The sequence below is a fragment of the Podarcis gaigeae genome (genome assembly GCF_964106915.1).
Source record: "Podarcis gaigeae genome assembly, chromosome: 7".
In the NCBI taxonomy this organism is placed as follows: domain Eukaryota; kingdom Metazoa; phylum Chordata; class Lepidosauria; order Squamata; family Lacertidae; genus Podarcis; species Podarcis gaigeae.
In genome coordinates, this window is record NC_139683.1 from 48,647,427 (window position 1) to 48,659,767 (window position 12,341).

Consider the following 12,341-nt stretch of genomic DNA (forward strand, 5'->3'; position numbering starts at 1 on the left):
GCCTGGCAAATTAGTCCCAGCAGAGTCCCCGTGTAGGATGTTGTTTTAACATCCACTGAAGAATTTTTTAGTTTAAACAGGCATTCCCTCAAGTGTGATTCAGCCATTGTATGGAATATTAATTGTACATCTGTAGAAATAGTGAGTTGTGGGGGTTTTTAAGAGTTTGCATTAAAAAAAATAAATCTCATTTTATCTTTTTGTGCATCACTTTGATGGCCTCAGCCTGTAAATCAGTTTATAAATGTGTAAAACAAATAAATAAAGTAATAAACATGCAGAAAAGGTCTGTTGAGAGTAATTTGATGTAGTGATGCTGGAGGAGTAAACATGTGCTACTGCCTTCAGTGTGGTATTAATGTGCTTTTGCTTGGGTTCAGAGGTATCCACTTCAACACTTGCACTATCTATGTTTTAGTTGTCTCTTTGCTTGTTTCATGGTTCCTAACTCCCTGGTAATCCAGAAAGCCGGCCAAACTCTACAATGTGGGAGATGATGCTTGCGAGTGATAGGCTTGTACCAGCCCACCGGTGCAAGGATTTCTGATTGCATAACTAGACTTCCCCTGCTCTCCTTTCTCACACCTGCCCCCTAAATCTGTCCTGGGAGTTCTCCAGTTCTCCAGAGCAGATTTTGGGAGGGCGTGGGAGTTGGATACAATCCATTGTGGATACTTCCTCACTAGATGTTAGATGGAATAAAATTAATATGAAGGAAGATAGAAGGATGCAGATGCCAAAACATGGAAAGTTATGTAGGTTGCTGTGGGAAAACAATTGCAGGTGGGCAAAGTTGGGCTAGATCAACTCCTCCCAGGTTTTAGTTATACATGCCAGGTTGACCCCTTCCTCCACCTTTAAATGGTTTGTGACATAGATGTTATTATAAGGGGAAGAACCACCCCACTTGCCCTGTCTTGCTGATTTTGGCCACACATTCCCTCTACTGTTGTGATGTTTTCTGTTGGGCCACAGCAAAGACCCAAAGTATGGCTATAGCTAACTGGGGAAAGTACATTATTAAGTTGGCTTTTGTGATATAAAATAGGAGGGATGTGTCCCTTCCACAGTAATTTTAAACATGAAGGCAAAAAGTGCTTCTATGTGTTGAAAGTAGCAATTTGAAAACATTTTGTGTATGTGAATCACAAAGTTAAGTCACTTGGGTCCAGTAATAAAATCTAACCTTCAGATCATCACTTCTTCATGCTCAACATATATTAAAAAAAAACTTGCTATATCAGCACCTTCCTTGCACTTCTCAAGCATTGACATGGCACGCAAGGTTAGGAAGAATTGTGAGGTGTGTCATATCAGGCAAAGCATAAATGGTATGACAAATGTCACCCATTAGTGACACTTACTCCTAATTAGTGCTAGTCCAAAGAAGTGCTTTCTCCAGTTTGGATATTATGGGTCATCTTTCGGGATGATATATAATGCAGGGATTTGCACCAATGTAGAGAGATCATATATACTGTGTCTAGAGGGATGATCAAGTAGTGACTGGCTCGTTAATAGCCACCAAAATAGATATAGAAAGTTTTGTTTGTGGCAACCACTTCGTAAAAATTCAGCTATAAACTTTGACAGTAGGGGTTTTGGAAATCTGACCCTTGTTTGTCTGAGTGAGAATTTGAGTACCCTTGAAAATTTGGCATCATTTGATACTGAGCCATGAAAAACCCTCCCTGAGTTGATTATTCATTACCATGGTTTCTAGGCAAATAAAAAAAAAAGTTAGAACTTAATCAGAGCTTTCAAAGACCTTGATGAAAATAGGAGTGTGCTGGTCCCCAAACGTTAAAAGTTTAATTACATTTCACTTGTTCCCCGCCCATACCCATGTCAATCCAAAGGAACTTTAATGAGGGAGATTATAAATCAGACTTGTTTCCAGGATTGTCTGTCTACCTTGTGAAGGTGACATGGTGCTTCGAATGATGAATACTGTCATATTTTGATTAAAAAGTCAGAAGTCCTTTAAGGGGGTCAGCATGGTGAATTGAATAATGCATCCTTAACAGTTTTCATGCTAAAATTATTTACCGTAGAAAATGGATGTTTCATGAGACATGGATTCTGATGTTCCGTCACATTATACAGTAAACAGAACAAACATTACTCTTTTTTTTTTTTTTTTTTTTTTTTTTTTGTAAAGAAGCGGCTATAAAAGCTGAAGACCGTGGCTGCTGTAAGGCACTGGTTATCTCATTTAAACAGATATTAAATGTGGGTGCCAGTGGTGTGATCATCAGCTGCTTCCATTTTGTGAATAAATTGCTTAGAAGGAGTCTTTTGCCTACCAGATGTGACCTAGATTTAGATTTCCAAAGGCAAAAAAAAGTCTATTGTGTAAAAACAAAACAGTTGCTGGTAAAATGCATGGTAAATGAGCTTATCTCACATTTCCAGGTGTTTAAGCTAATATGTTAAAGAATTACTGCTTCATTTATGAAAAATAATTGCAGAAAATGTTTCAGCAAATCAAATTTGGATAGGGGATTAGGATAGTTATTGTGTTTGTTAGCAAGTTTTTAAATAGCAAGGCCAACAGGGAGGGTAACACAGATAATAAAAATATAGAAAATTGGTATGTGAGAACAGGGTACAGTGTGGGTATAGCATCAGAATTTGGTTTAGGTTTATGAACAATTGGATTTGTCTCAGCGCATATGAATATATTATAAGAAATCAATGATTTGGTGTCTGGCAGCTTTGATGACGATTATGATGATGTCAGATATTAGAAAAAAACCATGCAATGTCTGAATTATTTTCTCCTCTCTTTTACAAATGTGTTTTTGTAGGTGCAGCAACTAGGAAACCAGACCCTGAACCAGAGAATCAAACAGACCACACCGTTAAAATTGCTGGAGTAATTGCAGGAATCTTGCTGTTCGTTATTATATTTCTTGGGGTTGTGTTGGTTATGAAGAAAAGGTGAGTAGTTAATAAATCTCTCTGTGTCTGCATATTTGTGTTGAAGCATCTCCTGCAGCAGTTCTCAGTAAAACAGATGCAAAGTTTCTGGCTACTTTTATGGACAGTTTGAAAAGATATGCTGCTTATTCTCCCTAAAGCCTTGCTAGTGTTGAATGAATTGTGATATCTGACTCTTTCCTCCTGCAGCAGCATTCTTAGTAAATTAATGTTAGTGCCTTTTTATTAAAACACCCTGCAGTTGGGGATTCTTGCACTGTATACTGTACAATCAGCCCAAATGGCATAAGGATAATGTTTGTGTGTAGCCCCACTCAATCTAAGAGCTAAGGCAAAAATTAGAGATGACTGAGTCATTGTAGAACTCAAAAATGCCACACACATATATACATATGTCTGACAAACACTGTTTGGAACCAATATATAGCATTGTATCCAAAGAACTGTGAAAAGAAGGTAAATTGGAAAAGTGCGGAAGGGTTTGTGCCAGACCAAAATAGTAGTTGTCATGCTTCTGCTTTTGCAAGGTGCTGTGTAAACAGTTACACAAGCCGAAGAATATTTTTGGAGTTAGTTTGGCTTTTCTCACACAGTGTTTTAGTGAAAAAATAGCCCTGCACCAAAAGACAACTCCGTCCATGAACAAAATGACACTTCTGGATCCAAGCTGGACAGAAGTGTAAGAGTGGAATTTTGAAGAGTGCTGTTTGAAGTATTTGCTGTGTATATTTTCTTTAGTGAAAACAAGTGAAATGATTACAGTGGTACCTCGGGTTAAGTACTTAATTCGTTCTGGAGGTCCATTCTTAACCTGAAACTGTTCTTAACCTGAAGCACCACTTTAGCTAATGGGGCCTCCTGCTGCTGCTGCACCGCCGGAGCACAATTTCTGTTCTCATCCTGAAGCAAAGTTCTTAACCCGAGGTACTATTTCTGGGTTAGCGGAGTCTGCAACCTGAAGCATATGTAACCTGAAGCGTATGTAACCAGAGGTACCACTGTATATTGTTATAATGCTGAAGTTAACCTAGGGCAGGTTCAGCCGCTGCATTTAAGTGAGTGAAAGGCAGATGGCCCTGTTCTGAGCAAACATTACAAGCTTGTGGAAGTTTTGATTGTACTCAAAGTTATAATGTCCTGGAAAATCTACCTGACATCAAGGTAATACATTTGGGAGTGGAAGCGAGGGAATGGTTTTTGCCATGGGACTAGTAAGGGCATATCGCAAACTACAGTAGAAGATTGGGCCAATATTATTCATGCTTTACTTCGAATATGCTTAGGTTCATTTGTCAATGAAGCTCTGAGTTGATAGAATATGATTGGTATGGAAAATATCTGAATGTTTGTACTTAGAATACTTGATCCTTTGCAGTTGTAGGCTTCTTGTGTGCAGTGCACACCACTGCAATTTCTCCAGGCCTCAAGTTCCTTAAATGAACTCAGATATGCTTGCGAAAGACCTTACAGAGTTCCAGGTATGAAACGATCTGTCAATAGAGCTAGGTTTGAAAAACACAAGTACATTTAAGTCACCTGCATATTAAAATGGTTCCTATGGCATGACTGTGAACCAGATGGAATTCAGCGTCATAAGGTAACAGGAAACTTGTGAAGAAAGCAGCTAGAAGAGCAAAAGAGCCTCTGTGAAAAGCAGATCCAAAATCTGAGTTTGTTGTTTTTTTTTATTATTATTATTATTATTATTATTATTATTATTATTATTATTATTATTATTATCTTTCTGAAGATAACAGGGTGGTTCGCAACATAAAAATACAAAATGAGAACACAAAATACATAATAAAACAAAAACAAACCAATAACCTCCCTCCCACAAACACATTTAAGAGGCCATAGAATGTTAATCAACCAAAGGTCTGGTGATAGACAACATTTCCACCCAGCACCTAAAGATATGTAATGAAGGCACCAGGCAACCCTCCCTCGTTTAGTGTTGGAAAGAAATATACAGTACTGCATTCATAAAAATATGTAGAACTTATTTTTGGCATGTTGTAGCCTTAAAATCTATATAAAGAAATAAATGTATCAACGATGAACTAGCATTATGGATTGAACTGGGCCAAATTTTATTATTCTAAAGAAAAGTTGTGGTTAAGATTCTTCATTTTCCACAGGCAGCACATGGGGCCTTTTTATGCACTATTAGCTGTCACTGACTGACTGGACACCAACGAATGGTGAGAGGTACCAGCTGGGGATTCCCCGGGGGATGAAGACTCAGAGCTCAGGGATTGCTGGTGGGATGATAATGAGTGGTAAGAGGGAGAAGAAGGTGTTGGATGTTGAAGAGGTAACAGTGTTTAGTGAGCAGGGAGAGTCTGTAGCAGAAAGAAGTCCAGAAACAGAAGCAGGAGACAAAGGGAGGTCAAGAGGCAGAGATGAGTCAGGCTGTTGAAGAAGCTAGGGGGTTTCCCCCTCCTGCTGTGTCAAGCTCCCCTCCCCCCTGGTCTCCCAGGATCTGAGGAGGTTTGAACAGGGAGGAGCAGAGGGTATAGTGATGTAGTCTCAGATTGCTTAGGAAGGAACCAGGGGAGGAATAGATTTAGGCACTGTAGGAAGGTGGGGACCTCCAACCTCCATAATTGCCTCATAGAGACAAGGCCTACCATGAAGAGTTGCTGTGCTCATTAGGCTGGCACTTTTGAATATGAAGCTTAAAACAAGATAACATTTTCTTTCAAATTTGAAGCACTGGATTAACATCTTTTGTATATTTAATCGTGTACAGTGGTACCTCTGGTTATGAACTTAATTTGTTCCGGAGGTCCATTCTTAACCTGAGGTACCACTTTAGCTAATTGGGCCTCCCGCTGCCACCGCACCACCGATGCGCAATTTCTGATCTTAACCCGAGGTACCACTTCCAGGTTAGCGGAGTCTGTAACCAAAAGTGTTTGTAACCCAAGGTGTTTGTAACGCGAGGTACCACTGTATACTTCTTATTAGAAGATCTGGAGCAGGCCACCATGAACTGCTTTGTTTTTATTAATTCTTCTGTAAAGAAGCCATGCTTAGCAGATCATTTACAACATTGGACATTTTTTTTCAAAATTTCCAATGAGAACCACAAAAGTACAACTCTTTTCCTTGCCAATTTGCTTCCTAGAGCATGCGCTTAAAATAGTTAAGCAGTGTAACTGAGCGTGCCAAGTAGAGATTTCGGCTCATTTATTTCTTTTTTTTAAAAAAATAAATCTCATGCTGCAACGCAATAAGGTTTTAAAAGTTGGACGTTTCAAAACCAGTTTGTGATTGTTCAGAATTCCTCTTGGGAGTACAGAATATCCTAGGCCCCAAAAGAGCAATGTGAATTGTGACCTAAATGTGACTAGATTAAATACAAATAAGGGTCAACACCTATATGATACCAGTATCTTCGCTAAGTACAGTGGTACTTCGGGTTACGTAACCCTCTGGATATGTAATCTTCGGGTTGTGAATGTGGCAAACTCAGAAGTGTATACTTCCGGGTTTCGCCATGCACATGTGCAGAAGCGATCTGTGCGTAGCACGCATGCGCAGAAGGGCGCCTCCAGTTATGGATTTTTCAGGATACGGCCGGGCCTCCGGAACGGATCCTGTCCGTAACCGGAAGTACCACTGTAATTTGGTATTTTTGTCAGCCTTGCTGTTGTGAATCTTTCATTAACCACATGCAAAACAGTATTTTTCAGTCTGTTATACTGTAGAATTGTTCAGCAGTAATTGTAAAGGATTATCAGATATAAAACAGATATAAAACCTCATGATTTTATTATAAAGATTCAGTACAGTAGACCCACAGCTTATGCACGGTTAATTTGTGCGCATTTAGCTTTACGTGCTGGACAAAATAATAATAAATAAATAAAAGGAGGCAGAAAAGGGACAAGCGTGCAGAGAAAAAGATTTCGGCAGTCTCACCCACTGGCAGAGCATAAGCTAATGGCAATTGGGACACACCCCTGAGGGGGGCAGGGCCTGTCGCGATCGAGTGCTTCAGGTGCTGCAGCCTCTCTCCACTCCTGGGTCAGGCTTGACCCAGGAGTGGAGCTGTGGCTGGTGGCACCCGGCTGCCGTGTTGTCTCTGTAGCTCCCTCGCACTCAGGAGTCAGTCTCCAGTGAGGGATTCCTGTTGTAGGGGCGCCTGGTTGTGCCCCCTCAAAACAAAAACACCGGGCCACGGTCCTCCGGCCCCGCTCCCCAAGCTATGCCATCTGCCATTGCACCCAATGTGTTTTGTCTATATGTGATTTTGGCATTATGCCCCATCCCTGGAATGTAACATCAGTGTAACTACTGTATAAAAATATCTGGAGCCGTTTCCTCTTCATTTTCCTTCTGTAACATCAAAGAGTGATGGGATCCATTTGTTAAAATTAAAGCACCTGATTTCAACTATATATTTTTTAAGTATGCAATCATTTATCTCAATAAATTCTTAGCAGAATTTTGCATCCAGACAATATTGCACTAATTAATTATATTTATTGTTGTTTCTGAAATTGCTGTACAAAATTTAGAAGCACGGTTGCATTTATACCAATTATGTTATAATGCTGTCATTACAACGTATGTTAAAAAATAGGGATTGTTTTGTCATGGGACTCAAAATGAGGAAATGTTACACAATATTTATTCACCAGAACAACCATACCCTCTTCTTCTATCCTTGTAAGTAGGCAGAATTATTTCCATAGGACTTACTCCTTGTTCAAGTTTTGCTGGGTTTTGCTGCAAGAGCACCTATAACAGCACCTTCCTACCAAAACAGCACATTGCATTCTCCTTTTAAACAGAATTAGAACAGGTGTACATTGAGCAAATATACCACATGTGATTAAATATTAAGCACTTCACTTCTTTAAACAATACGGTTAGCATCAGAAAAATAAGAATAGAAAACTAGCAAACATTTCTACAGGCAAAGAAGATGAGAGAGAAAACTTGATGAAAGCCTTTCAAAGGGATGCCTGCAGCATGTAGCTAGAGGCAAGTTAACATTAGCTGTAGTCCTTTGTAAGACCTATTTATGGAAAGGGATGTAGGGCTCTTTTGTTTTTGTTTTTACCATAACAAGCAAGCAAACAAAAACTATGCTGCAGAAATTACCATACTTACAGTACTTATTTGTATTTTTGTACCTTGCCGCTATTTGACCCTTAATTTAGCAAGTTTTCCTAATTATTTTGCTGCTTTATAAAATGCTGTTTCTCCTTTTTTTGCACTACTGTATAAAAGAGGTCATCAGTAGAGCAGAAATACAGAGATGGTTGTACTGCTTTATAGCATATGACTATGTTTTCTTGGCTCAGAATATAGACATTAGTTGGATAGGCTGTTTGGTCCATAATGTAAAGAATCTCTTCACTTTGTTTGGGGGGTGGGGAGGAGAGAACTGTGGCAAATTAACGGGTGCAGAAGCACCAATTTGTATATATATGTACCGTACTTTGCTTCGCCCTTTACTCTCCTAGTCAGTGGTCAGGGGTGATGGGAGTTGTGGTCTCTAACAACATCTAGGAACGCAAGGTTGAGAAAGGCTGCTCTAGACCAAGGATAGCCAACCCGGTGCCCTCCAGATTTTATTGGACTTCAGTTCCCATCAGCCTCAGCCAGCACAGCCAATAATAATATATGATGGTAGGTATAATCCAACACCACCTGGAGGCTACCATGTAGGTTACCCCTACTTCAGACAGAGCTGCACTGGGTTTTTAGCAGGTCCAACATCCTTGGAAAACTCCAGGGCTCCGTGAATGCTCTTAGGCCTTGGCCTGCTCGCCTCTCAGCCTTGCCTAGAGCAGTAGTGGAGGGTTGCAAGCCTTTTGTCAGTATTTTTTCCCACAGTGCCTTGGAGCCAACCTTTGTCATAGCACTGTAAGCAACTAAAATGGTGGGCAGCTTGTCGTTATTGCCAAAGGCCACGGAGCTGTTGTCACCACCATTAGTAACCCTACCAATAAGGGCAACAGTTTCAGAGAGGTCGCACCCATGGACACTTGGCCAGGCAGCCAAGCTCTGTTTTTTAGTCATTGTATGGGACTAATTTGATTTTCCTAAAGCAAGAATAAAACTGTAATTGTAAAGTAAGCATATTCATATAAGGCAAGAATGTTTTGGAAAAACATTTGGGGGAAAAGAGTTGAAAGACTTTGTTTGTTTTTCATTAAACATACATTTGTATGCAAAACTTATATTTTTATATTGCATTCCCAACTAGATTGTGGGGGTAAACAGCCAGCACACGGTGCCATGCTCCTAAGGTTTATTGGCATATCTGAGCAAGTGGAGCTGTGCATAGTGTTGCAGCATAGTTGACTTACAAAGAAAGGAAATTTAAGAAGGGTACTCAGTATCAAATAACCCACAGTACGCTGGCAAAACAAAAAACTTTTGAAATTTTACTGTTTCTAATTTCCTTAGTGATGTTTTAGAGGTGGCATGCTGTCCTTCCTAAAGGAAGTATTATGATGTGAAACGAAAGCATGGTTAATGAATTAACATGTGTGTGTCTGTGTTATGTATTATATATGTGTAGGAGACATTTCCTTGTTAGTCATGGCTATTAGATGTGTGGTAAAGTGTGTTTTTAAAAAATCTCAGTGAGGAATTGCTGAAGCTTTTGCAAAGATTGGATATGTCACCTGTCTGTTCCAAATGTGCTGCATGATATTTCTGAGATGCATTCTTGCTACCTTTTCATTTGTTTCTCCAGTTCTAGTCTCATCTTGATTTTTTCATACATTAATATTTGGCTTTTCTTTCCTTCCATTTCATCTTTTCCTCCACTGCCTAAATCCTTCCACCATCATGGCAGAAGAAGCTATCACTCCTACACTTATTACCTGTAAGTAACTTACTTGTGCATCATCAGAGACATGCTTTCTGCCATGTTGTTCCTCTGTGCATGAATAGTGAATACTAATGATTCAAACTTCCTTTGTGAAACCTGAAACACTTTTCTGCCTCGCTTGAAACCAAACATCTTCATGTCATTGTATTCAAATCCACCTTTCCTTTAGGTTTCCTTTGCCACGTACTGTGTGTTAAAAGTGTTGTAATTTTTTTTCCTCATCAAAAATATTAGGAAAATACAAGCACCATTATTAGGATTTCAAAAAACAAAACCAAGTTTAGGGTACCTTTAAATAAAATACTTGGATCCAGATCTTATGCATGTTTACTTGGAAATAAGCCCAACTGAGTTCAAAGGGCTTATTCCCAAGTAAGTGGGCATAGAGTTGTTGTTTTTAATTTTTTGTCCTTGTTGAAAATCTAGTGGTGTATGTACATGTGCAGCCATTTACCATACATCCATTGCTGTATACATTTTAATCCCATTCATAAATAAAATGCTTCTTAAATATTGCATATTCTGTAACACATAGTTGTGCTGTGTTGATCCCAGAGAATGAGACGTACATAGTAGGTAAGAGGGTATTTTCTATTTGAAATCAAAAGGGCGTGTTCACAAGGTTATGTTTACTTGTTCGCTGTTACTTTTAAAGAGGACCAAATTTTAAATAGAGCAGGAGTGTTTGTACGGCATTGTCTGTCGGGATGACCTGCCTGTTCATTTCTTTCTGAAGAAACTCTATAGGCGAGTACACAGTGCATGAGCCATAACTGTATAGTAAGCATTTATGGTAGTTAATTTGTAGATAAACCTCCTTGGGAGGAGGGTTGTTGCCTTTATGGAGCATATAGAAGAATACCAGTGAAATCTGACAAACCACTTTTGGAAATGGAGTGCTGATCTCGATGGACCTTTAGCAGAGCTCTCCTGACATTCTCACAATGGCATAGCCCTGCACAAGGTTTCCTACTCCTGCTCCTGTAAAGCAAGAGTGAAATGTATGAATCAAGCATGGAGGAGTGAGAGGAGGCATGAGGTATTAATAAATAACTGCAACAATTTACCTTAAAATACACAACTTCCTTTTAAAACATTTTTAAAATCTTGAATTTATCAAAGCGTGAACATCTGTGTGGTTGTACACCTTTTGACCCTCATCTTATCTGAAATACCATGCCTGGATGAAGCATTCCCAGCCTGAGTTGTTTATTATTATTATTATTATTATTATTATTATTATTATTATAGCTCAGGGAAGTTCACATACTAAAAGATTAATTGCTGAAAGACCTACAGTAATAACCAGTGTTATTTTTCTAGAAAAAGAGGTGCCAGAACTCACCATGAACACCTCCTTTGTTAGAATGGCAATGGTGCCCACTTGAGAGGTGTCGTAACTGAGTTCCAGGGAGTACCAGGTGAAAAAAAAGCCCTGGTAATAACTGGTTTATAACTAATGACATTTGAGTTCTCTGCATGGTTTAGTGTGGGCATTGGGGAGAACTGGGATCTTAAGTCTTTAACAGCTGTCTAGCAAGCACAAATTAAACAGGTTGAACCTTTTCAAGTATGAAAATACAAATAGTGTGTGCAGATTTTATGCCAATTTGAGTCTTCTTTTGTGAACACAACAGAGGGCCCAGTCCACTGAAAATGCTGTTGGCACCCCGGGGACAATTCCAGTATGTGAAATAAATGACCCAGTAAAGTTGATTTCTGGAATGTAGGGGGTTGGACTAGATGACCCTTGGGATCCCTCCAACTCTACGATTCTATGAAATGAAAATCAGCCTCAATTGCAGGCTTTTACGCTCTTGGCCCAAATCTCTTTGAATAATAGAACAAAGATAGTTGCACTCCTGTGGCGCAGAAACAGTTGGGATGTTAAGAAATTATTTGTATATAGCACATTCCCAGAAAAAAATAAAGGGTGCAGTAGATAAGCTTGTGGGGAAGGATTTTATATTCTGCTAAGCTTTTAAATGGCTATAAAAAAGAGCTAGCAGACTGCTCCTTGAATGCGGCACATGAAAGGAAGTATTGGATTACCTTGGGCACTGACAGCATGTGGGGAAAAGACAGAAAACGTCTCGTGGAGGCTTCGATGGCGGGTGTCATTCTATTTTATTCCATGCTTCCTGAACATCTGAAGTATCATTGTGACTGTGCCCACCTCATTACTGTTTGCACACTCTTCGTGTACAGAAATGTTGCTTAAGGCTAAGTTACACTGCATGGCGAAGCCACAACTTGGTAGGTAATTTATGTTGCTTAGGGACTGTAGTTTCATAACAAATTAAGCTGTTAGTTTTCAGGGTGATTTAATGAAATATTGAACCAAGTGCCAAGGGCAGAACCATGAGGAATGAGGTGAACGTACACAAATCAGTGCACAGTTTTGTTTTGTTTTAAAAAGGTGGAAGGTGGAGAAAAGTAACTCAAATGTCTTTTTATTCCTGTGTTTTAGTTCCTGCTAGCTCAGAAAAGTTAAAACAAAATGCTTCTGTCTCTGGAGTGAAATGTGTTCATTTAG

General features: G+C 39.3%; 1 protein-coding gene across 28 annotated transcripts in view; it reads left to right on the plus strand.

The window, feature by feature from the left end:
• The window catches only part of PTPRM (protein tyrosine phosphatase receptor type M), a 413,795-nt gene that overhangs the window by 288,375 nt on the left and 113,079 nt on the right, over positions 1-12,341 (plus strand). For 15 of the 28 annotated variants that reach the window (XM_083746763.1, XM_083746742.1, XM_083746753.1 and 12 more), the window contains 2 exons: positions 2,811-2,943; positions 9,770-9,799. In XM_083746763.1, coding sequence (XP_083602889.1) covers positions 2,811-2,943; positions 9,770-9,799 — 163 coding nt within the window. The remainder of the gene's footprint in view (positions 1-2,810; positions 2,944-9,769; positions 9,800-12,341) is intronic. The other 13 variants (XM_083746769.1, XM_083746765.1, XM_083746767.1 and 10 more) reach the window with 1 other exon arrangement.